Below are 26,772 nucleotides of genomic sequence, written 5' to 3' on the forward strand. Positions count from 1 at the left end.
TGCCTCTTTTAAAAATAAATCTAATGGAATATAAATTCTATAGTGATGATGGGTATCAAGTGACTACAATGTTTATATTTCTTTAACAGTTGGATGTTTTATGGTATTCCTTTTGATTCTTTCTTCTTTTAAAAATAGACCTTATTTCTTAGAGCAGTTTTAGATTCATGGCAAGATGAGTGGACGATAGGGAGATATCCCATATGCCCTTATCCCCCTTTTATGCTTGAATACATATTTCTATTCCATTTCTGATCCAGAATTTTAACCTAATGTAATGTAGTTTTATGCTTGGAAGTTTTAATTGATCACTTTTTCACACTTTTCTGTATGAAAAAGGTATTAATTGAAAATTTTAAAACATTAAATATCCTTTGACCATAAGGTCTAAGTATTTAAAAAATTCTTCTGGATTTGAATTACCATTATTAGAAGTATATTTAAGTATATTAAAATTTAAAAATAGTTAATAAACCTAAGTAAAATTTTATTGGATCGTTATCTCTCAATGAAATGAATGAGGCTTCCTTTTTAATTAATTGATTAGCTACTGTACCCATGGATGAATATTACTTATTGCTAGAAAAAGATAGGGCTGAGTACCAATTGTATTTCTACTTTCCATTTTTATAGAGGTAAATGCTGAGAAATTTTACTCACATAAATAAGTAGATAAGAATAGAAAGAATTTTGCCACAGCAATGTCACTCAATTCTTTGATCTTCTGAGTTTTATGCCCCCCCAAAAAAAGAACACATACTAGTCTGTCATTAAAAGTTATTTTTATAGTCCATTACCTGACAATTGATTAGGACATCATTCAATGCTGTTGGTAAAAAGAATTGGAGACCACTTGACTTACAAGGCTTGACTTACTTGAGGAAACTATTATCATAAAACTCACCTATCTCCCCCTTGGAAAGTCATTTTGTACCCCATGCTATACATACCCCAGCTTGAAGGTTTTTGTTTCACAGAACAGCAAATTGCCCAGTAGGCTAGATCCATCTGGAAAGTTACAGTGAAGCTGATCCACAGTCTAAAGTACAACTAAGGAAGAAATGTTTCAGAACTTCTGACTTGGTTCCACTACTACAGAGACAGCCAGTCTAGTCTAGAATGAGCCAATATATTTTTCTGCCAAGAAACATGAAAGCTTCTCATGGATGGAATGTCATCGCCTGGGAAATAAAAAGCCTGTGTTCTTTGGCAGCACTTAGAGATGCCTGTTTCACACCTTCACCTAGAACCGTAGGCAGTTCCAATTTACCAGGTGAACTGAAGAGCAGGCTCCCTCCGCAGAAGTGGTGTTATGCTTAGATCACACACAAAAGTAATTCCTTGTGTAGAGCACATCATTTACAGCTGGTTTGGATTTATATTTTTTTCAGTGAATGCAAGATGGGTTGGGGATTTCCCAGAACACCTGTGGAGAATCTCAGATTCCTACAAGACAAGAGGCTGAAATACGTGTGATACAGGTGAATTCTCCTGGCATGAGAATTTAAATGAGAGTCCTTCAAATGAAAACAAGTATAAATGTATTACTATGAGTACTTGTGACTTTCATGTGTAAAAGAATCTGACTGTATATTACTTCCGATAAAACTTGTTGAGGTTTTCCAGACTGGACAGTTTAGAAGCATGTTGCTGTGATTAGGATGTTTACTGCTATTACTTCTATTTCAGTGTAGTCCCATAGCCCCATATAAGTGTAATGAAGATGTATAGTAAATAAATATGTAATATCAATGATATTGAAGAATATCATAACTGTAACAAAGCATGTTATTTTGAAACCTCTTCTTAAATCTTAATTACTGATTTATACTACTCTTCTAAGCTTTTAATTCAAATATTTGGGTAATAAATAGCTACTTAAGGAGTTTCATCTTCTAAGGTTAGTTTTGCTTTGAAGTCAGGGAGTTGACCTGTGGGCTTTGTAGTGATGTAGGGGGAGTGACGTCGGTGCTGATGGGCATGTGGGGAGAAAGAGAGGGTTAGGTGGCAGGGTAAAAAAAACGTAGTTTCTATCAGTCAGGGAAGCTTGGATTTTAGTTCTGCTAGCAACTAATGTGTCAAATAGCCTTATTTATTTCACTCAGTTCTGATCTATAAGGTGACTGTAATACCACCCCTAACCAGCTCCACAGGATTTTTATGAAAAGCCAAGAGAGGGAATGTGCAAAAAAGATTTTGAAAAATTCAAAGTATTATGCACATGAAAGCTGTCAGAGAACAATGATTATAAAGACTAAGTTATAAAGACTTAGGTTATAAAGACTAAGTTAGCTATAGATGACTGCTCATGGTAATGGGGAACTTAATCAAAACCACTGGTGGGCTGATTCTATCAGAGCCTACCTCACTTTCCACCTCTCAGACAACCTTTCCACGCAGCTGGGTCCCCACCTTCTCACTTAGTCCTGAAGGCTCAGCCCTGTGACGTCCGTCATCACCAGCCCTGACCGTGCTAAGGCAGGTATTTAAGGAGTCCTGGCCACTCTTGGGTGTGCCTCATTATGAAACTCCCTGGCAAATGCGATAGAACAAATTTTCTTTTCCCCGAACGAAGGAAACCTATAGATTACAAATGATTGTTTTTCAGCCAAGAGGGCTACGGTTTCTGTATCCTTTTCCTATAAAATCAGATGTAAATTTGCATAGACGGAGACATACGTAACACAGGCAATGCCCTGCTTCAAGTCTGTTTGTTTAGATTAGAGAGAAAACCGTTTCTTGGATCCCAAATAAAGCAAGTAAAGTAGTAATGGGCTTTTACCATAGACTCACAGTCTCTCCCTGAGGAAGGCTGCAAGAAGAGTCAGGACTCATTGGAGTACGCTGTGGCCATAAAGTTTCGGACAACCCCCATTCCATTTCTGCCAACTGTGAAGAGGCCCTGCTGAGTGTAGGGCTCAAGGCCATCCCATCTGATTCGAGATTCCTACTTTTAGGCTCTGGGCAAAGGCACTGTGGGTTACATTTGGACTCTGCTAGGATAAGATTTTATGAAGGGATAAAGGATATGTGAAATGTTTTATGTGGGGTCTGACTCTTGGTATCCTGAAATTTTATTGCTACGGTGATTAAACAAGTGGATGTTTCATCTGCCATAGAGAGAGGAGACATCTCTGTTTTCAGCAAAACCTGATACACAGGTCCTGTCTTAGGAACTGCCCAGTTCCTCAGTGTAGGGTTCTTCTCAACCTCAGCATTCCTGACATGTTGCTGTCCTGTGCACTGTAGTATCATCCAGGGTCTCTACCCACTGGATGTCAGTAGTTTTCCCTCACCCCCTCCAGAAAGCTCCCAACTTCCATGTCCCACAGTTGTGGCCACTGACAACTTCTAGACATGACCAAATGTCCCCCAAGAGGAAAATCCTCTCTGGTTGAGAACCACTGCCTTAGTCCCTCTATCAGGCCTTGATTTTACCATCACCCCCATCTTCTTTCCTCATTCCCATTCCCAGGACTCAAGTCCTGAGCCTGAAATTCTTTCCAGGGACCCAGTCTCAGTCTTACCTGATGCAATTGACAGTATTTTAGAAGCATTTATTTTAATTAATTAATTAATTAATTAATTAATTAACTCACCTATTTATCAACCCACCAGTATTAATTGAGTGTCTATTATGAACAAGGCACTGGGGTTATGAGGATGAAGAGACACATTGCATTACAGGCCATGAAACACAGTCATGTACCATCGCTGTCAGTATACCACTGGATGGGGGAACACCTGTGTCTCTGTTGGGGACAATTTGCCAACAAATCCACCCAAAGTACCTTTACTGAAAACAGATCAGAACAACTAATGGAAACTTTGCTGTGGACATCCCTGGAATGTTCTCTAACTAAATGAAATAGAACAGTACAGAACCTCAGGCCTATGTTATTTTCCAACTCTGAGAGCACAGATCTCTGCAAATGGTCTCTATTCTGTGTAACTCTAAGTTCTAAACTGTCTAAGACGTCTCATCCGAGCTGACCCTGCTGGAATGCCTATAGTTTGTATGGGAAACAAGCGAAACTTCAGTTCTTTGATGAGAACCAGAGTCTCAACACCAGCCCCATCTGGCATCAGAACTGCTTCCTCTGTCCTTTTCCTCTTGGGTAAACTCCAGAACGCTGGCACCTCCTGAGAGAGAATTTATACCCAGGTATATATCCAAGAGAAATTCCAACAGAAGACAGGCTTCCTGGCTATTCAAATATTTGAATTGAATTGCCAGACCTATGACTGGCAATTCAATTTCAAATGTTAACATGTCATTTCAATATTGCTATGGTCTTCCAGAGGTTGATAAACAAGGTTTCTCATCTCTTACTGGACTCGGAAATAGTCACCTATCATCCTGATGGTCTAGTCTATTCTACAGATGCCTACTGAGGCCAGGCAGTTTGTCCAAATTATCTTGAGATACTGATTCAGCATTTACCTTCTTTCAAGCTCAAATGTAATTCAAACAGAATACAGACTCATAGGCTACTCTTTGTACCAGCTCAAACCCTCTACCACGTGGGGTACAGACCCGTAGCCTGCTGTCCGTGCCAGCTCCGACTCTTCCACCACTTTGTTGCGGCAGGGAGGACGAGGATCATTTTCACAGTCATCCTCATCTGAAAAGTCTCCGCAGTCATTGTCACCATTACACAGAAGTCGCCTCTTTATGCACATGCCTGCAATCAAAATCAGGAAAGACAGAAAGACACCGTGTCTCTCAGGCCAAATTCTCTCTTCTTTTCTTAAGTTATCAAACATACTTTAATGATAGAGGGGAGGGACCACATCTATATTTGAATTATTTGTATAGACTATATAGATGGCCCTTTTTTCAGCCCCTTTCACGCTTGGAAGCATGAGCGTCTGGAAGCACATTACTTTTCTTTTCGCTCATGAGGGCACATCGAAACCCGCACTAGGCAACGGGAGAATTACCTGTATGGCATCGAAAGTCATTTTTACAGTCATCCTCAGGGTCTTCGCAGGTCTCCGTGGGCACGCACTGACGTCTATCTCCTACAGCGTCCACGCACTTTTGCCCGTTAAATTGTCCAAAGAGCTCAATGCTCCTTGAGCGAAACTGCCCAGGAACAGCTGGAAATGTTAACGTTTCTAAGGCCAAAAAGGGATTCTGATCTAAAACTGCATCCACACCACTGCAGCCCTCCAAACCCAGCTGAGTCAAAGGTTTTAAGATGGAAGCCCAATGTCACTTGAAGGAACAACTCACATGGTGGGGTTGGCGGGCTCTTCTATAGAATATGGTTCCTCCTGATACTCATTTAGTCACTGTGCAACCCCCAGGTTTCCCAGCAAGGCTAGCCTCATCCATTTAGGTATTTCCCTTTCCTTCCGGGTTTGGAACTCAGCTGGGGCCCTTCCTGCCTCATAGGCATTTTCCTGGAGATGCTGGCAGTACAGTTTCCACTTGGGGACATCAGTGGGGAATGGCAACAAATGCTTACCATTTGTTTGAGGCAAGGGTCACATTTGGACCAGCTGCTCCAGGAACTCATCCTGCAGTCTGTGGGCAATGGTGTGCCACAGTTTTCCACGGGCTCCAGGTCATAACTAAGACAATAAAACACATCAGCTTATAATGACCATCATGTGTGCTTCTTTCTAAAAAGTCTTCACAAACCCATTTAATTTTATTTACTCCTTTCCCCCTTCTGAACCACAGTACTTATCCTTTTATTCCATCTCGCATTTGACACTTGATCACATGCTGTTTTGTATTTTCAACTCAACTTTTTGTTTAATTCTTGTACTGCATTGTAATTTAACCTTCGCCCTAACAACAACAATAATAATGATGGTGATGAAGAAAACTAGCAAGTCATCCAGCTAAATATAAGACTACTGATTAGTCTTATATTTCCAACTAGTGTACAGATTCATTGAAGCTAGAAGCCTTGTTTCGCTTTGTACCCCCCAGAGAGTCTGGCAAAGCCTCAAGTTGCTGGGTTTTCTTGCAAATTTAAGCCAGCGCACCCAGCAGTTCCTGTGGTAAGTACCTCATAAATCAAGCTCTCCTGTCCCTACTTTCTGTATGTGCTGAACTTCCCGCTTCACACTCTGTGTCTGGACTTATTCCTCATCTTTCTGAATTTCAATGTATATTTTTTGGCACTTCTAACCTTCCCTCCCACCCCCAGCTGTGCTTTTCTGGCTTTGAACTGTTCTATCTCTCTTGGTTCACCATTTGGATCTCTTCTGGTTGCAGCACCACCTTGGATTACTATCTTATTCAGTGACAGAAAGAAATCCAAAAACAGAAGCCATGAAACAAGAATCTTATCAACTTCCTGCCCCACTTTCCCAAACTGGCACCTATCCTTTTTATAGTGTAGCCTCTTATTTCAGAGGGATGGTAAGGTCAATCCCTCCCCTAAAGCTCTAGATCCCAGCATCTCTTTGAGCTCTTGATAACCGAGATTCTCCTCCACTTAAACCTCTCCCTTACAACCAGCTCCTTTCCATTTGTATACAATGTGTTCAAGTCTTTGACATTAAACATAAACAAAGGAATGAACAAATAGAATACTCTTCCTGAACTTTGCATTTCCTTCAAGCTATCCCACCTCCCTCCCACCCTTCACAACGACACTCAAAGGAATTGCTATAAACATATTTCTGTTTCTCTGTCTTCCAAAATAAAAACAAGTCTCATCTCCTCCTTTTAGCTACCGCCAAAATTCTCTCATCTTTTTTAGGCCAACTTTCTGGAAAAAGTAGTTTGCACCCTGGTTTCTTGTTCCTTACCTTCCAATTACAGCTCAATCCTCCTGACCCAAAGTCATCACTCTTGACAAAGTCAACAATGACTTCAAGTGGCCAGCTCCGTGGTTCCCCTCAGTTCTTATCTTACCAACTGCTTCACAGCTGTCAATACGGTTGACCACTCTTGCTCTTTAAAATAATCTCTTCCCTTGGACTGAATGATATTAGACCCCTTTTATTGCTTCTTTCCCCTCCATCCTGTTCTCCTACTCTCCTGTTCAGGCTCCTTCTCCTTTGACAGTCTCAGAAATGCTGTTTTTCCTCAAGCTCCTGTCCTTGGATCTCTTTTCTTTTTCTTTCTACACTTTTCCCAGGGCTTTGGTTTCCATGTATATGTTAATGACACCCAGAGATAAGTCTGCAGTCCAGACATCTCTTCTGAATTTTAAACCCTTGGATATAACTCCCAATTGGACATCTGCACTTAAATGTCTTCATGGCTCATGAATTTAATGTATCCCCAGACAAATCCGTTCTTTTTCCTCTTCTCTCAAGGCTTCTCCTCCTGTATTTATTGTCTTGGTAAACAGTGTCTCCATTTGTGCAGTCACCCTAACCAGACTAGGGTGGTACTTGTCTTATCGAAGCTCATCCCCCATATCAAATCAACCACTAAAACCTATTCTTTACAGTCATAAATGACTCTCAAATCCTTCCACCCATCATCTCTTCCAGACACGTCTCTGGTCTACACTAACATTTCATCTCTCCTAGACGACAGTCATTTTTTTTTAATCCTGTTTCCCTAAATCACCCAGAGCGATCTTTTAAAAATGCAAAGCTTATCATTCATTCCCCTACTGAAACTCTTCGGTAGCTTCTCTCTGTTCTGAGGATAAAGTCCAAATTTTCTAACATGATATGGTAGGCAGAGTAATGACCCTCCAAAACATCTGTGTCTTAATCCCCAGAATCTGTGGATATGTTACTTTACATGGCAAAAGAGACTCTGAGCATGTGATTAAGAGGAAATTATTCTGTATTTTACCTGGATGAGCCCATTCCAATTATGCGAGCTCTTAAAAGCAGAAGAGTGGTTCAGAGAGATGTGCAGACAGAAGTGGCAGGAGAAATTCAAAGCATGAAAAGGGACTCCATCCACTGTTGCTGGCTCTGAAGATAGAAGGAGTTTCACCAAGGAATGCAGGCAGCCTCTAGAAGCTGGAAGAGGCAGGGAAATAGATTCTCTCCTAGAGCCTCCAGAAAGGACTGTAGCCCTGTCGGAGCCTTGATTTTAGACCAGTGAGACCCATTTCAGATGCCTGACCTATACAACTGTAAGATAATAAATCTGTGTTGTTTAAGCCACTAATATGTGGTAATTCGTTACAGTTGCTACAAGAAACTAACACACATGGTCTAGAGCGCTCTACATGGCCCATCTTCTTCCTAATTCTTCACCTTCACTTTTCCCCCAGCCACGCTGAACTTGAAATGCCCAAGATAAGCTACATTTTCTCACAGCCTCAGACCTTTAAACCTACTGTTTCCTATTCACCACACTGATCTCATCTTCAACATATATTTTTTTTCCAGAAAACCTTCCCTAACCCCTCATGTAATTTACTTTTCTATGTATATATTCTTATAACGTCTTGTTCCTCCCTATATCATAAATGCCTTTGCAATGACATGTTTAATTTAATTTATTTATTCACTCATTTATTCACTCATCAAATATTTATTGTCTATTATTTGCTAGGTTTTGAGGATACAATGGTATGCAAAACAACAAAACAAAATAAGACAGAAACCGTGATCCCCAAACTAACAGAGCTTACGTTCTAGATAAAAATGTCAGTGAGTTAAGGAAATTTTCAATCTTGCTCAGCTTACATATCAAGTGTCTGGAACATAGTAGGTGCTCAGTAAATGCTTTATGAATGAATAAATGAAAAACTAAGTGTATGAAGAGGAAGAAAGTTCTTGATCGTGTGGTCTAGGACAGACCTAGGTCTGTATTTCTCTAGGTTATCATCTCCTGGTGGACCACTCATATCATATTTTTGCAAGACTTGCTTGTCATTAGGCAACCCTAATGACTGGAGATACCATTTCTGTTAAAAACGTATTAGACAAGCTGCCAAAACTCCTTGAAGAAACTGATTTCATGGAGGTTTGAATATTAGTATCTATCTGAAACCACATGGCTGAGAAATTTGCTGCTAGAACTTTTCCATCAGACTAAATCCTCATCTGGAACTGACCGGCCTCATCAAGAGGCAATGGCAGATGCACTTTTATGACCTATAGCAGCAGATCTCACTACTGATTGCATATCATAATCCTCAAAGAGTAAAAATAGGAACTGTAAAATTGTGATTCCCCATTCCACACTAATTAAATCAAGCTTTCTGAGGATGGGCTTCAGACATCAATGTTTTTAAAAAGTATGCCAGGTGATTCTCGTGTTCACACAATGTTGAGGAAAACTTCTTGGCACCATCTGGTGGGTATCCATGAAATCTGAAGGGGTGGAATTCAAGTATGGGGGTGCCCATTTCATCACATAACCCACGCTTGAGGTCGCCACTGACCTGAGTCACTGAACTGCTTTATCATTGGTTTTAGGAATTACTCTAGGCTTTGCCTATTAGTGTCCCTATGGATCTTTGCAATCTGTGGATCTAGTTTTTCCAGTATTAGTTAGGCCTGCTGCCATCAACTGGATTATCTGTTCCTGTCTATCCTTTTTGTATTTATCACTTACTTAGAAGATCATGTTAGCCTTTTGTTTCAGCATCTCCCCCAAAGAGACTGGTTCTAGAAACCACACCCTAAATAGATCTGTGGTATGACACCTTAATCTTTCTCACCTGCCATTGAGACCAGCTTCAATGAATAACTAGTTCAGAGAGTACAGTACAGACGGGGGGATCATGTATGGAAGGGAAAACTCACTGCAAATACCGCAGAGTGAGTTGCAGTCCTCTGGTGGGCAAGCCTAGAGCCCAGCCAGTGAAGGGGGCCGATCAGAAAGGCTGTTCATCTGTCTCACACATCAGTGACCAGGTCCCTGCTCCAGTGATACTGGCATTGCCTGTAGATGCTTCTCTAACATCCGTCACATTAATAATAGCCCCATATTAACAATGTGCACACGAATTCCCTTCCTTCTAACTTCAGGACTCCTTTTTTTTTTTTTTACATATTTGACTCACACCTTGGACTTAGAATAGAGCACCAGAACTTCGCCTTTGATCTTTTATTGCCCTCCTAGACTGTGATTTAGATTCATTTCCTGAATGATTCAACCTGGTCCTGTGGGAAGGTCTGCGCAGATCCCACCCTTGCCCTCAGAGCGGGACTTACACCCCACTAGATTTCAGGCTCAGTGTATTTTTTCATTTGCTAGGACTGCCGTAACAAGGTATCACAGGCTTAAACAACAGAAATTTATTTTCTCACAATTCTGAAGGCTAGAAGTCTGAGATCAAGGTGTCTGTGGGGTTGGTCCCTTCTGAGGCCTCTCTTCTTGACTTGCAGATGACAATCTTCTTCCTGTGTCTTCATTTGGTCTTTCCTCAGTACATGTCTGTGTTCAAAGTTACTCTTCTTTCAAAGACACCAGTTGTATTGGATTAGGGCCTGCCCTAATGACCCCTGATACAGTCACATTCTGAAGTCTGGGGGTTGGAATTTCAACATTTAAATTTTGGAGGGACACAATTCAGCCCATAAAACTCATCAAAGTTTTTCGATTAAGCAATACCTATGTTTTCTACTAGTTTTACTAGATAATTTCCAAAGCTCGTTTTCTCATTAAACCTTTATTCTACCACTGAGGGTAAATTTTGTAGGTGTTATACTTTATAGGTGGGAAACTAAAAACAGAGAATTATGCTAATTATTCAAAGTTAGACAGTTAGTAGCAAAACTGGATTTAGAATCTATGTCTCTCCACTCCTAGTTCACTGCAATTTTGCTCTCTCTCCTGTGCTGCCTTTCCCCCCCTCCGCAACCAACTCAAATCCTCTTTGAAATAATCTAAAGGGTCATGGCTTATTCAATAATTGCTGGATGTAATAGTCTGATGATTTGTAGACATTTGGAGACACATTAAGTTAATAAGAATATATTTAAAATATAGCAGAATATATTTTTAAAGAATGTATTTATATTTTTAAAATATAGCAGCTCCAGGTAAAGCACAGCAATTGGACAACCTGGCTCTTGCCTGGATATATTTTTGAAGCTTACACCTAAATGTTGTCAAATTAGGCAAAAATAAATTGAAAATTGTAGGAACACCTGGATGTTTTGCCTTCACTGCACCAGGTACCTGGATATTTAGAGGCAAAATAAAGGCAGGACTTGAGGGAATTATTAAGAGGAAATAATAGATTATGCAAGGGGAACATGTTATTGAAATGAATGCATTCCATAAATATTAAGAAAGAGGATGAGTGATCTTGGATAACTCCTTCTGAGCTCAGTACCCCCTCCCCAGGCCCTTTGACTCACTAGACAGACAATCTTTTGTAGCTCAAACACTGTGCATGTACAATGCTTACCACCTGCCTTTCACCCCGCTGAGCTATTAGGCTGAGCGGAGAAGTATTTGTAAAGCACTTTCTGGATTCGTAGATGAAATGTGTTTATCAAGTAAAGCCTATTTCCAAGTGTTTCAATCTCAGCTTGAAAGTCATTTCCTAGATCAAAGTGATGTACATCAACATGGCAGGAGGTCTAACTCCAGGCCAGAAATGTGCTGAATGAAGAGCCATTGATGTACACCTGGTCCCATCTCCCTGCCATGAAGAGAGGTTTCCAACTTTAGAAAAAGAAAACCTCAGGAGCAGTTCACACCCCAGGACACCTTGTGGTGGGCCCAGGCAGGAAAACACCTGCTGTAGGAAGGAATCTTTTTGTCAATAAATAAGACAATGTGGCTCCTTTGAGTGGAGAAATGTAAGCTAATTAGGACTGCATCCTTAACCCATGGATCTGCCAGTTTGTTTAATTCCTGCAATTCATCAAGGTGAAGAGATAATATAACAGCAGTGGCCAACACTCTAAAATTTCAGGACTTTTCTGGTTTCCCAAGTCTTAGTCAAGAGCTTCTCTCATGTGCTTCCAATGAGCCAACATTCAGTAACATTTATGGAGGGTCTGCTCTATGTCACAAATTGTTCTGGTAACTGGGGCCACAAGACAACATCCTGGCCGTCACGGAGCCTGCGTTCCAGTGGGTGAGATACAGTAAAAGAGTATACTAGAAAATACAACATGCAGTATCAGTTAAGACATGTGAGCTGTGAAGGAAAATAAACCAGGGTAAGAGGACAAAAAGTGCCATAGGGCTGTGCTGGAGCCCCACAGGGCTGGGGGTTTCTTAGCGTGGTGAGAGGACCCTCTCAGAGCAGGCGTGGTGCTTTACAAACATGTTCACAAATTCTTTGAAATTAGGCTCCTCAAAGATGGGGTCTATGTGTCCCCCTTTTGAAGCTGGTAGGGTCTTTGTTAATGCTTTTGAGGGGGAGAATGCAGTGGAAGAGAGCCTGCATGCCTTTTAAGGCTGGGTTAGAGAAGCCCATGCTGGTTTATCTAAAGACACTTGCTCTGGGAGCCTTTCACCACTATGTATGAAGCTAGCTACCCTGAGTCCACCATGTGGAGAGCACACACACACACACACACACACACACACGAGAGAGAGATTCCTAGGGAGACTCAATTGCGCTAGTCCCCCAGCTGTTTGGGTCTTCCCAGCCCAGGTGACAGACATGAGTGAAGAAGTTGTCATGATCACCTCAGCCACAGCCACCATCTGCCTGCATCCATGTGAGAGACCCATGACAACCGCCCAGCTGAGCCCAGCCAACCCCCGGCTTCAAGAACCAAAGAAATAATTGGTCTTATTTTAAGCTACTGTTTTGTAATGATTTGTTACACAGTAAAAAATGACCAGAACAGGGAGGTGCTGTTTGATTAGGTACCTGAATGAAATCAGAGAGAAGCTATGCGAGGGTCTGGGAGAAGAGTGTTGTAAGCTAGGGAAAAGTAAGTGCAAAGGCCCTGAGGTGGCATGTTGGAGGCACAGCAAATAGAGCAGAGTGACCACAAAGGAGGGTGAGGTGCATCTGGAGGAACAGGCAGGAGCAGCTCATGTCTTGTGGGCTGCGGTGAGGAAGTTGGATTTGATTCGGAGCTTGACGGGACTCCTTAGAGGAATATGAGAGCAACAGTAACACTCAGATTTACATTTTCCAAGCTTTCCCTGGTTTTTGGGTGGAGAATTGACTATTGGGGAGTGGACAAGAGTGGATGCAGGGCAGAAAGGATAGTGATTTGGGCTAAAATGGTCACAGTGGAGACAGGGAGAAGTGGGTAGATTTGGGACATATTTTCGAGGTAAGGCCAACAGGACCTGCAGTTACATTGCATGTGGCAATGACACAAATAGAGGAGTCAAGTATGGTTCCCAGGTTTTTACGTGAGTAACTTGATGGGTAGTAGTGCAGGTTGGATGAGGATGGGCAGAGAAATCAATAGGTATGTTCTGGACATGTTAAGTTCGGGATGCTTGTTACATTTTCAAGAAGAGATGTTGACTAAGTAATTGGACACTGGGCTCAGGAAAGAGATCAGCATCATAGATATAAATTTGAGAGATGTCAGAATATAAGCGATATTTTCACTCCATGAGGCTGGAAGTGAGTGGGTGTGTTGAGTAAGTCTGAGGACTGAGCCAACATTTAAAGGAAATGTTACAACATGTTTGCAAGCTGATGGGAATGATTTGGTACAAAGGGAGATACTGATGATGTGGGGGAGGGGGCAGAATTAAAAGAGCAAAGTCCTTGATGAGGCTGGAGCCGATGAAGCCAGTGCACAAGTGAGTGGTTAGGCTCAGGGGAGCGTGTTGCCCTTAGCATCACAGGCCTCACTCAGAGAACTTGGTTGAATTGCAATTGCCATTTACTTGTTGATATTCCCCACTAGTCTGTAAGTTCACTGAGGGCAGAGACCCTTGGTAATAACATGCTCTGTATTACACTACAGCTCTCGAAGCAATGTCCAGCCCACGTTGCAAACAATAAATATTTCCTGTATTAAATGGGTGAATAAAAAAAGACCATACTTGGCCAATAATAATTCATAAACAAATATCTGTTAACTTATATTAAATATAAGTTAAATATAAGTTAAAAACACAGATGGATACAACCAAAGAAGGAGAAAAAAAACTGACATTTTGGATATTTTCAATTCTGGTTTTTTTTTTTTTTTTTGGCCACACCGTGTGGCTTGTGGGATCTTATACTTTCCCAACCAGGGATCAAACCCCGTGCCCTCTGCAGTGAAAGCATGGAGTCCTAACCATTGGACTGCCAGGGAATTCCCTGGACATTTTCAATTTAACAGTTTTTCCCAACTTTAATGAGTGTTTGGGTATTTTTCCTGATTGTTAAGTTTAATTAAAATAAATTGAATGATAATTTCTAGCATTTCTGAGTGCTTAGTTTATGTCAGGATCTCTTCTAAACTTGTATATTCATTATCTCATTTAACTTTTTACATCAGCGCTATGAGATATCTTCTACTAGTACTATCATTCTTGAAAGATGAGAAACTAAGCCACAGAAATGGTGAGTAATTTTTCTCGGGTTACAGAGCAGCTACTTGGTGGCAGAGCTGGGATTCAAACCCAGGCAGTTTCTCTCCAGAGGTGACCTACTCAGCTACTCTCTGGATTTCTAACTCCCAGTCTAGAATTCCTTAACTATTAGAAAGATGAAGAATAAAATAAATATGACAACTATAAACACCCACATATGTAGCCAAAAGATGAATGACAAACTGGGAAAGACATTTGTAATTCATACCAGAGAAAAAGGACTAATATACTAAGTCATCATAGAAATCTCTAAGTGAAAGACAAGAGACTCAATAGGAAAATGGGCAAAGAATATGGATAGTTCATCGCCCCCAAAATACATACAGCCTTTAAACATATGACAACATGTGTAACCTAATTAAGAGAAAGGCAAACTAAAACTATTCAAAGATACCATTTTTCACCTATGAGATTGGCAAATAAGCAAATAACAAGCTGTTGGCCTAGAGCTCCCATTGGCAAAGCTTTGGAGAAACAAGCACTTTTACACTCTGCTGGCAAAAGTGCAAAATAATACCCACCCACGGGACTGTGGGGCAATTTCCGCAAAAGCTTGAAACCGATACCTTTTGATCCAGTTATATCACTTCTCGGAATTAATCCTCAGGTACAATTATCCATTTGCAAAATGATATGTGAATAAGGATATTCATTGCAACATGGCTTATAATACAAAACTGGAAACAACCCAAATGTTCGTTAAGAAAAGAGGTTATCTGAACTGTATATCCAGACAATGGAAAATTAATCATTTGTGAGGAGAAGGAGGAAGTTCCTTTTCTACTGATACAGAAAGGTCTCAAGGATATACTGCAAAGTAAAAAGAGGAAAAGCAAAGTACAAGATAGTATATATGATATGATACCTTTTATGAAAGAAAGGGGAAGAGTAAGATTATAGTTAGCTCCATGCTTTAATCCACATAAAGACATACTGGAAAGACACAGGAAATTAATAAAGGTGATTCCCTGTGGGGAAAGGGTGAGGTGGGAGACGGGGAGTGATCTAAGTACTTTACATATAACACAAATCTCATGAAAAGCTAGGAGTAGGGAAATCAAGACTTCTCAATGTATACTTGTTATATTTTTTGACCCTTGAACCAGGTAAATATTTTGTTATTTACAAATGAAAAGGAAGACACTAACGATAGCTATACTCACAGCACACTCACAGCTTGCCCGTCACTGTGCTAAGCACATTGCATTTATTATCTCGGGGATTTCACAGCAGGTCACATTTTTATTCCTATTGTGCAGGTGCTAGGAACAGGTTTAGAGAAGTTAAGGAATTTGCTTAGGGTCACACAGCTAGTAAATTGTGGACCTCAAACTCAAACCCAACTGCCTGGCTCTGGAACCTATATTATGAGCTGTTATTCTACTTGTACAGGGTTTGTTTTTGTTTTTGTTTTTTCACATTTCTATTCTACCTTGAGAGACATAAGAGATGATGTCCCCTCGTGACCTAGTCTCATGGGCATGCTTGTGTTTGCAAATAAGTGATTGTTGGAAATCCCCAATTGTGGCTCACTGTAGCAATGGCTTAAGATACAATGTCTGTGGCCATGTGCTCTCCCCTGAAGGCTAGCTGTAATTCCATCCTCTCGTCTCCTAAACCAGAAAGCATATCAAAGTAAAAGGAATAGCAAGGTGATTATTTTAAGGAATACTTCACATTTATTGAGTTCTTACAGCATGCCAGGCACAGATGTTGTAAGTATATAACATGTATAAAGATTTAATGTTCACGTAGAACCTTATTAGGTAGGGACTATCGTTGTCACTGTTATGGGCTGAATTGTGTTCTCTCAAAAAGATATGTTGAAGTTCTATACCCTGTACCTCAGTATGTGACTTTATTTGGAAAGAGGGTCTTTTCAGAGGTCATCAAGTTACAATGAGCTCATTACGATGGACCCTAATCCAGTATGACTGGTGTCCTTCTGAAAAGGGGAAATCTGGAGCCAGACAGACATGCACAGACAGGAGACGATGTGAGGATGGCCATGTAATAACAGAGGCAGAGATCAGAATGATGTAGCTGCAAGCCTAGGAATGTGAAAATTGCTGGCCACCACCAGAAACTAGGAAGGATCCCCCCCAGAATTTCAGAGCGCGCATGGCCCTGCTGACACCTTGATTTCAGACTTGTAGCCTCCAGAACTGTGAGACAATAAATTTCCGTTCTTTGAAGACACCCAGTTTGTGGTACTAGGAAATGAATACAATCACCATCTTACAGATGAAGGAACCAAGGTACAGAGATGTTGAGTAACAGTTCATAGAGGTTGCCCAGATTTATACGGTTGGTAAGTAAGTATTGGCACCTCAACCTGAGCTTGGGAAGGCTGGTTCCAGAGGAATGCTTCATTCTGATCAAATCTGTATCTTAAAATCATTTGCAAACCTCAGTTCTTTGGCTGAACTGTGTGTCTCACTTCATGGCTGGTCTGAACACTCTGTTTGACCTCAACCCTGTATCAAAGGGCAGAGCACAGAGTGTTTGGAGCGGGGCAACCCTACCAAACTCCCGAGGGCATGGCAGTGAGAGTGATTGCAACCAAATCCCAGCCAGAGGTGCAGCTGCTCAGAGCTGGGGGGCAGCCAAGGGGGCTTTCTGGTCCTCCCTGAAACAGATGAGCGTGGCCAGGACCCAGGGGGTCCAAACTTCAAAGCAGCGGAAGCCTTCCTCATGGCCTCTCATTTTTTGGTCAGCAGGAGTCACAATCCAGGAATGTGGGTTGTTTAAATTACTTTTTTAACTTAAGAAAGGGTCAGGGTAAGTACAAGAGGGCTAAAGCGACTTTCAGTAACTGCCTTCCCAAATCCCCTTTGTACCCGATGCCCAGTAAATGCAAATATTTTCTGAATAGAACAATGATTCTTAAATAACATGGGAAGAGGAAGTGATGGGATGAAGGAAAGCCTGGCGGAGCACTTCACCCAAGCCCGGGCTGGTCCGTAGAGCGTCTCTGTGTGCCCCCTCCTAGAAGATACAACCCTGTGAGCAAACCACGTGCCTGGTGGGGTCCAGGCGGAATGGCAGCCTCCACTGCAGCCGGGAGGCTGGCAAAAATGTGCTTGAGATGGACGTTCGCGTCCAAAACAGAATTTGGTGAAACCGAGAGTCAAATAACCAAAGGGAAACTGGATACAGGTCACAGTCACATCAGGCAGAGGGACAGTGTTTGGGTAGATAATTTCCCCCAGCTATATTGTCAAAGCCCGGAATATTTTAATGCCATCACCGGATGAGATCATGCTGTATCAGATGACACAGGACTGTGTGTTCTCCAGCCACTCTGGGTACAGTGTAGACAGTCAGTGAGCACATCTTGTCTGGTTGGTTTATTTCCTGGATGGGCTTGGTGTGGGTTTCATGTTCCCAATTAGGATCAGAGCATAAGAAGAGAAAGTGTCTTTCCTGGAAGCCTGGCCGACAGGTCTGCACCATGGTGATTCTTCTCGAATGGAAGAAAATACCACCCTAAACCTAAGGACAAAATGTGTGCCTCTGGATACAACTTGGGATGTCACAGAGAAGCAAAATGCTTAACCTTTGCCTGATGTGGGGCAAAAGGAGGATGTAGCCAATAGTTAAGAGTGTTAGACACTGAGGCAGAGTGAGGGAAAGATTTATTGCCTTAAATTTAAACTTCTCAGACCTTAGATACTGATATACCCAGGTTTATTATACTCTAGTAAAAACCAACTTTGTTTCCTAAGTCCAGTATTTGAAGACTATCTCAGCCTTCACACTTGAATACCTTGTTTAAAAGAAATCCCTGGAAACAGCAGCAGGTATCCTCAGAAGACTCTGAAAGACACCCTCAGGCTTTTTCTCACCCTTTTTCAAAGTTTAAATTCTGGGGCTCTATGTCTCGATGTGCGTGAAAATGTTTTACCTGCTTTGTTGCTCTGCTACTAAAGCAGACTCTGAAATATCGAAGCCTACAGGGAAATTCCAGAGACAAAGGGAAAAGCGACTCACCTGCGAGTGGGCTCCGCTCTCAGGAGACTTATTTCTAAAATGCAGATTGCAAAGGCGAACCTCCGGCTGGTAGACATCTGCTCTAGCTAGGCAGCTCCGAGTGGAATGGCCAGATGGTTCCTGGAAGACATTTATTTGCAAAGGACTGGGGAACAATTATTGTTTGTTTTTGCTTAGGACTTTTGTCAGATTGGGCTTCCTGGGTGCCAAAGTCCAATCAGAGGAGAGTCATTTCATAATTTGGGCTTACTGTTTTGGCCAAGAATATACTTAACAATTGTGTATTCAGGCAAGGGGCCTGTGAATGCTAAACGGCTGAGTTTAGCAGCAGTGCTGTGTTGAAAAAAAAAACAAGCAAACAGAAAACTCCAGTGGTTTTCATTTTGGGAGACTCTGGAAGGGATGATAAGGGACTGTGTAATTTGGGGGAAAAAAGGCCTGTGGATGATTCTCATAGAGGCAGAAGCTCAAAATTAGTAAAAGAATTTCACTGACCAGAAATGGAGGCACAGACGTAGGTGTTCCAATCTGAGGGAGAGCTGTGTGGGTGATTTCCACATGGGCAAAGTGTAAAATGCATTTACAAGCCTGGCTTTCTTTAACAGGTATAGTGGGTCATTTTGAAGAATCCAGGTACCCTCCCTAAGGCCTTTCCAATATCTTCCAGAAAGATATGGTCTCTTTATCTCAGAAACACACCTGTCAGCAAGATAGAGTCTGAGATGGAATAACTTGCTCTAACCCATCGGAAAGAATTTTTTCCCCCTCACTTTTATGTTCTTCAGGACTTGTGGAAAGGGCAGGATATTTTGGACTTACCGGAGAATGGGGACATCACAGCGGCTTTTAAAACACTGGTTGCACAATAGAATGACTTGGGGACCTGTGAAAAAACACTGGTGCCTGCCCACTCCCACCTGATACTAATTATTGATCTGGGATGGGGCCCTGCATCAGTATTTCTTAAAGCTTACTGGGTCATTCGAATGTGTGGTCAGGGTCGAGAATTCAAATGACTACCTTGAGAAAAAACACATGAAATGCGGTATATTGGTTTTTAAAAATTTGCTGACACTTAAGGGGACTTCATAAGTATTCATTAAGCAAAAATAGGCAATTTTCAACCATTAGCACAGCAAAACAGAGGGTAGAGTTGAGGAGATAACAGATATAGAGCTAGTTTTTCCAGTACTGCCTACCTTTTGATCTTTTCCATGGTCTTACCTAGAGTAAAATTACCTAGTCTTATCACCCTTTCTTGCCCCCTCTTTTCTTTTTCTTTTTTTATGCAGGGCTAGAGCTCTCTAATGGGACTAATTTCATCAGTTCCTGAGTCTGCTGTGTAGACAATTTTCATGGTCGACATGTAGGTCATGCAGAGTTGCCAAGTAATAAGGTGATTCGAATGTGTGCGGCGACACTTCTAACTACATTGATGAATAAATCTATGCCACAAGACATTTCTTGGGAATCTTTGCAAATGACAAGTGGGCTGTATCCAGATACGGTAGGAATCTGTCAGATATAATGGAGGAATGCTGAACCCCCTCTCTTACATGGCCTCTCTGAACCCTGCCAGGATATGTATGGAAAGAAGGACTTGGAAGCAGGCAGGGTACAATGATGCTTTATGCTAGTTAGACTTAATGCTAATTGATTAGACTTCGTGATAATTGACTTCACAATTAGATGTGACTGGAGATTGAAAAATCACCTCTCTCCTTGGAGACTGACTCACTGGAGGTGGGGAATGGAGTATAGGGGGGTTTCTTAGCTGACTGGTTTGAATGTTGAATTGCTCTGTAGAAGTTATATTTATTTTTTTCTCCATGGTTCAGGCAAAATGTAATGTAGCAAAGTAATGGAAGCGGTAAAGTATAATAGTAATATACTATAATAATAATTATAAAAATATAGTATGTCTTACATTTTTGTAGCACTTTTAACTCTTTTTTGCCCTTAACATCTATCACGTATAGGACATGTTTTGAAATGAGATTTGTGTTTATCTCAGGGAAATGAAGACTACAGAAGTGAAAATGATAACATTTTTAATTTGTGTAATACTAATGGCTTCCAAAGAACAGAATGAATAAATATTTATGGAATTTCTGTAATATGCCAGGTTATATATGCGTAATCTCATGTAATCCTCAAGATAACCCATTTTACAGTTGAGGAAACTGAGGTGCACTGAGATGACATCATTTGTCCAGCATCACCCACCCCCAGTGGTGAGTAGCTGGAATTTGAACCTGGTGAATCTCAGGCTTGTCCATCAGTTCTGTTGTTACTATTCTAATTATGTGATGTGAAACAACATGAAACTATAAAATTCCTCACTAAATCCTCTCAACTCCATAAAAGGTAAGCTTTCAGTCTAGTCTTACAGATGAAGCTCAGAAAAACAACAGCCAAGGTGACATGTAAAGAAATGGCAGAGGTGGGATTTGAATAAACCATGTCTTCAAACTCTAATTCTAGGGTTTCCCACTCTGTTGAGGGTTCTCAAAGTTTTCACCACTCAGGGGCCTTTTTTTTTTTAAATCTACTTTATTTATTTATTTATTTATTTATTTATTTATTAATTATTTTTAGCTGTGTTGGGTCTTCGTTTCTGTGCGAGGGCTTTCTCTAGTTGCGGCGAGCGGGGGCCACTCTTCATCGCGGTGCGCGGGCCTCTCACTATCGCGGCCCCTCCCGTTGTGGGGCACAGGCTCCAGACGCGCAGGCTCAGCAGTTGTGGCTCACGGGCCCAGTTGCTCCGCGGCATGTGGGATCTTCCCAGACCAGGGCTCGAACCCGTGTCCCCTGCATTAGCAGGCAGATTCTCAACCACTGCGCCACCACGGAAGCCCAGGGGCCTTTTAAAATAAAAAAATAAAATAAAAATTCCCACTGGTTTCAATTTGCTTGGGAAGTTTGTGAGCTTAAATTATATTTATCGCACAATAATAATACTTTGCCCTATTTTTAAGGCAGAGGCATGCACACATGGACATTAGAATGTGTGCCCATCAAGCAGAAACCCTGAATTTTTACTGAGGTGATATAAATGAATGCATTGAGCAAAATTTCCGTTTGGCTCTTTTAAAGTGGTAGAATCAGTGTTTTGAAAGTTTATTATTAGTAATTTCATGGAATCCCTTTTAGGGTCCAGAGATTTCAAGTTGGGAACAGTTGTCTCATTCCATATAGGCTTCTAGCTGAGTCCCAAAAGATCCATGTGTCTTACAATGCTGTGAACTTGTTGTGCTTTTACTTACAACACATGCACTTGCTGTAGATAATTAGAATCATTGAACAGGGAGAACTTGGAGATGACTGTCAACTGTAGACCCCTTGGTTTTAGGTGTGTTTTCCTTGCTGCTAGGTCCTTAACATCTAGGATTGTGCCTAGCACATATTAAGCTTCAATAGATATTGCAAGTTATATGCATTAATAGATGAATGAATGAATACAGGTGGGGAAAGTGATGTCCAGGACGGGTAAGTGACACATCCAAGGTCACACAGTCAGGGGCAGAGGCAGCGTCAGATTCCAGCTCTCTTCACTGCTGGTTCTGTGCCTGTTCATTACAATATTCTCAGCTGAGCTCTTTTACAAGAAAAGGGAAAGAATTTCTCTATCGAGTGGTTTTGGGGCTATTGTGGGGTGATGTTAAGTCTGGCTATCCCTTTACAGTAACGAGGATTCCTGTGGCTCAGATCTGTTTACAATCACATGGAACTACTTGGGAACCACTTGATTGCCTTACAGCACTTCATTTTAAGGGAAGATTCCACACAGTCCCTTTCTCTTTTGAAGTTCACAAAGTCTGGCTCTGTCACATCCTATCTTTCTGTTTACCAGCACTCTTGACCTCCTACCTTCACGGAAGGCTTTGACATCACATTAGAATCTCCCTCTCCACTCACACCCCAGCCTTTACTTTAGTTATTCTTAAAGGCACCATACTCACTGCCTTGATTTCATCAGTTCTATCAATATTTGTCTTAATTCCATTCAGCCCACTGCCATACTCAACTTCATCCCAACACTTGTCATGGCTTTACCTTGAGAATGTCAATGATCTCTTCTCTGACCACAATTTCCAATTCTTCCAGCTACCTCACTCTCATAATACTCTCAACATCCCCTTTCTTTGGCTTTACTGAGACATCCAGCTCCTTGATTTCTCCATTTTCCCCCAGATTAACACCCTCTTGCTGGCCTCTTTTCCTTTCCTCCTCTGTGTGGATTCCCTGCCCATTAATGGACCCTTCTCACAAGCTCAACCCCCTCACACCTCTTCCATCCCTTGGACCATCGTCTACAAACTCTCATCCTGGGATCAGTCCTGTCAGTTCAGTTTTCTGCTGCTTTGCCTAAATTGAGTTGGACACTCATCTTTGTTTACTCATTGGACTTCGGACAGATTCTTTCCCCATTTCTCTTAAAGGCTCCTTCACCTCTTGCTCTACCGAGAAATTCAGAAACACTTTGTCTTCCAGTGGGTGCCTGTCATGTCAACTTCCATGCATCTCAATCAAATCTCGGAGGACGGGGAGGCTTGCTTTTATTTAGGAAAATCTGGTGCTCTATAGTTATCTCTTGACTTGCCAGGATTCTTCTGTATTAGCTGTCCTGTCCCTTATATCCTCCATTTCTTCATTTTGATCAATTTCTTCTCCTCAGCCTTGTGAATATGCTCAAGTCTCTTTTATCTTTATAGAGTTCTACTGAATTCTTTGATTTTTTTCTCATTGCTAACACCCTTGCAAGCCAAACTTTTGCAGTCTGTATCAATTTTCTTCCTTTACCACATGGTTCTTCCTTTACCTTCAACTTATTGCAGCCTGCCTTTTATTCCATTGAAGACCTCCTTACTGCCAAATTTGAGGCACATTTTTTGGCCCTATCTTTGTCTCATAGAGGCATTTGACCCTATTGGCTGCTCTTATGCTTTAAAATTCTCTGTTCCTTTGGCTTTTGTGATACAGCATTTCCTGTTCTTCTGCTTCTCAATTGTTAGCTCCTCTCCCTTGTCCATCATGCAAATTGTACTATTCCCCAGGGGAGTCTGTCCTCTGCCTTCTTCACTTCTCAATCTCTACCTACTTTTCTTACCTACACTTTAAGAGTAAACCTATCATTTAGAACCAGAAGTCTCAAAGGGTGGTCTGTTGAAGTTCCTTTACCAAAATCTTCTGAGTTCTTGTTTTGAAATTATAGATATCTAGAAGCAATAATTTTCAAAAATGTAAAGCATATTGTGTTATTTTCCAGCTTAACAATCTTCAAGTACTTCTAAGAAATCTCCAGGTGGATTTTAATTTGTCCATGATAAGTTGAACTTGCCATGTCTAAAATCAGATGCGTAATTCTTTCCCTGTCCCTGTCAAAGAAGCTCTTTTTATATTCCTTATTTCGTTAATGAGTCACCACCTGCCTTGTTTTTCTGTTTCTATATCTCAAAATCATCTTTATCTTTTATTGCATTGATATTCTGACAGTATATGAAATGTTAAGCAGTTACTTCATACTTATTTTATAGTTACTGAATGATCGGTTGATTTCACTTGGTTCAGGTATATTTGGCTTCTGGAACTTGGGACTTTGACAGAAAGAAACTAGCATTTGAGGACCAAAATATATACAGACTTATTAGTTAACGATATGTAAACCCAGCTAAATATAATAGGGGATGATGCTTCACAAATATTAAATTCTCTTTAATTTTCTCTTTTAAAATTATGTTTTCTTGATACTTTGCAATTTCAGGGCTGAACCCTGAGGCTTAATGCCCAGGGAAGATGGTGAAATAAAGGAGCAATCGATCACCTGTGAATCTCAAAGCAGTGGGGACAGCACAGGTTACAATACAGAGAATGCTGCTTCTCAGGCTCAGAGACTGGAAGAGGGAGAGGGCTAGAGATGGCAGAGGCAGGCTTGGAGCTGTGTGTCCTAAGTCACTTTTTCAGGCCAAATTCCAGAATGGGGTCAGCATGTTAAGTAGGTTGAGGTCAAAGACAGATGTTTCTGTCCTTGCCATCTGGAACTCTGGGAGAACAACTTCCAGACTTTCCCAGTTTGGGGGAAAAAGCTAGATCAAAATAGAAGTGTTTGTGCTGTGTGTTCGGGCAGGGAAGGAGGGATTGATTTGGCTTCCTAGGTTTCTTTGTCTGTCATGTGTCACAGAGGATATTTGTTCCCCTCTGTCCTGAGGAGGGGTGGGGAGGGTAGCTGGCAGTCTTGCTATGTCAAAGACAAAGTGGCTCTGGAAGAGAGGGCAGGGATGGAAAGGCACTTACAGTCACAACTCAGGAGTCTAGTGTTAGTGAGGGCCACGTTGGGGGCCCAGGCAGCAGGGAGGACCACTAGGCTCTGTAGATCCTCCAACTTCATGGAGAGGAACAGATGCTACATTCCTCGGCCAAAAGCATTGGCTACAGATACCAAGATGGTAGTGCCCAGGTAGACGAGATAGATGCTGTAAATACCGGAAGAACAAGAGGCTGGTATAAGGACCTGACTGAGGGTCTAACCCCCTTCTCAACACTCCCCTCCACATCTCCCATAAAACGAAACATCAGCGTGGAGAAAAGCAGGAAGAAGGGGAAGAGATCGAAAACATTGGGCACATATGTGAAAGAGATGGTGTCACCTAGAGAGGAAGGTCCTAATGACTGCATTGAGGTTCCAGGACCGGATTTTGCATCCAGCAGAGTGGAGACTTGTAAGAAAGATCAGATTCATAGGAAGAAAGAAAGAAGGAAGGGAGGAAAGAAAGGAAGGGGGGGGGGGATGGAGGGAAGGAGGGAAGGAGAGAGGGAGGGAAAAGAAAAAGAAAGGAAGAAAAAAAAGAATGTGGATACATTTTTCTTTCTGCACCTGAGTGTAGCGTAAGCAAAATTTTGACCCTGTTTCAGAGGCACATGGGTCTTCTCTAGACACGTTTTACTAATCCATCTTCTCTAGGGATGGGGCCAGTCGATAACTATAGATGACTTAAGTCAGGAACTTCATCCTGTTTCTGATCCAGCATCACCTCCTTCATTTTTTCCCTCTCTACTGACTTGAGTTTTTCTTTGTCTTGAGGTTTTGTATGAATTGTTGAAGGACTGCAAGGTGTCTCCCTGCTTTGAGTTCACCTTGTCAGTTTCCAATCTCTGTAGGTCTAGGGTTTGTGTTTGTCAAATTAGGAGACGAAGAAAGTCACCACCACTGAAGAAATGAGGAGGAGAGAATAAGAAAGCACTGTGTAAAATAAACCATGTGTCATCAATCCATAGCTTCGATCCAGTTCATGAAGAGCATGATACCATCGGATGTTAGATTTTGATGAAACTGTACAACAGTGTTACTGTTATAAAATGTGCTTGTGTGAACAGCTTTCCTCATTGACCGCGAGCCACGCACCTGGCCTAACCGTGGGCAGATGCAGGAGAGTTTGCTATTTACAATGTAGTAGAAATCGGGAGAACATTACGCACAGCTCATCTTTCACTGTGAGCAGTCTGAGGCTTGCATTAAAAACACTTAGACATGCTGATGAGGAACGCCTGAATTAGAATGAACTGAGCATGAGGTTAAGTTGGTGTGTTGCATTTGTAACAACTAGAAAATTCAAACTTTGTAGTGATGCTTATTTCATCCTGAAAATGAGCTCTGGAAAGGTCAAAGGAAGATCAACTTGCCTAATGAAAAATGGATGAGAAATGTTTTTTCATTCAATTTTATGGTAAGCATATTTGTTATAGGAAGCATAAGAGGAGAGATGTACTGTGGGGAGAATACAATCTGGGCGAATGTAAGGTGTGCCAGCCTAGAGGCAATGGTACCAGTTTCTGGAGGCAGTGAAGTGGATAAGTGGTTAACTTGAGGTTAAGCGCAAGGACGCTGGAGCCTGGGTTGGGATTCCACTTTGGCCACTAGCTGCATGACTTTGGACAGTGGCTCAAGTTCTTTGTGCCTCAGTGTCCTCTGCTATAAAATGCTGGTGGTAGTAGCAGCCCACCTCATAGAGTTAATAGGAAATTAAATTGTTTATTGTTACATTCTCAAAAGAGTGTCTGCCTGTGGTACAAGCTGGGTAGGTGTTTGGTGGTATTATTCCACGACTTCTGTGGACCATCCCTGAATCCACTACCCTTGCTTTTCAAATCTGGCAGCGTTGTGCCTGCAATGAATTGCAACGTCCTTAAAATGAAGAATCTCAAAGCCCTTTAGCAAGTAATTACTCAGGAGTTTCACAGTCCTCCCCTCAGGATCCTTTTAACTGAAATGGCACATCCCTTTGAGTTCAAATTAGGTTGTACTAACATTGAAGCCTCCTGGACTTCCCTGGTGGCGCAGTGGTTAAGAATCCACCTGCCGATTGGGA

The 26,772-nt window shown here is 41.6% G+C and overlaps 1 protein-coding gene across 1 annotated transcript in view; it reads right to left on the reverse strand.

The window, feature by feature from the left end:
* C9 (complement C9) overlaps positions 1-18,483 on the reverse strand; it is a 53,106-nt gene extending 34,623 nt beyond the window's left edge. The window contains exons 1-4 of the mRNA XM_061187738.1: positions 18,407-18,483; positions 5,475-5,580; positions 4,945-5,089; positions 4,538-4,685 (exon numbers count right to left, since the gene is read on the reverse strand). Of these exons, the coding sequence (XP_061043721.1) occupies positions 4,538-4,685; positions 4,945-5,089; positions 5,475-5,580; positions 18,407-18,483 (476 nt within the window). The remainder of the gene's footprint in view (positions 1-4,537; positions 4,686-4,944; positions 5,090-5,474; positions 5,581-18,406) is intronic.
* Between the last annotated feature and the right edge of the window lie 8,289 nt (positions 18,484-26,772).

Source organism: Eubalaena glacialis, chromosome 4, assembly GCF_028564815.1.
Source record: "Eubalaena glacialis isolate mEubGla1 chromosome 4, mEubGla1.1.hap2.+ XY, whole genome shotgun sequence".
Taxonomy (NCBI): Eukaryota; Metazoa; Chordata; class Mammalia; order Artiodactyla; family Balaenidae; genus Eubalaena; species Eubalaena glacialis.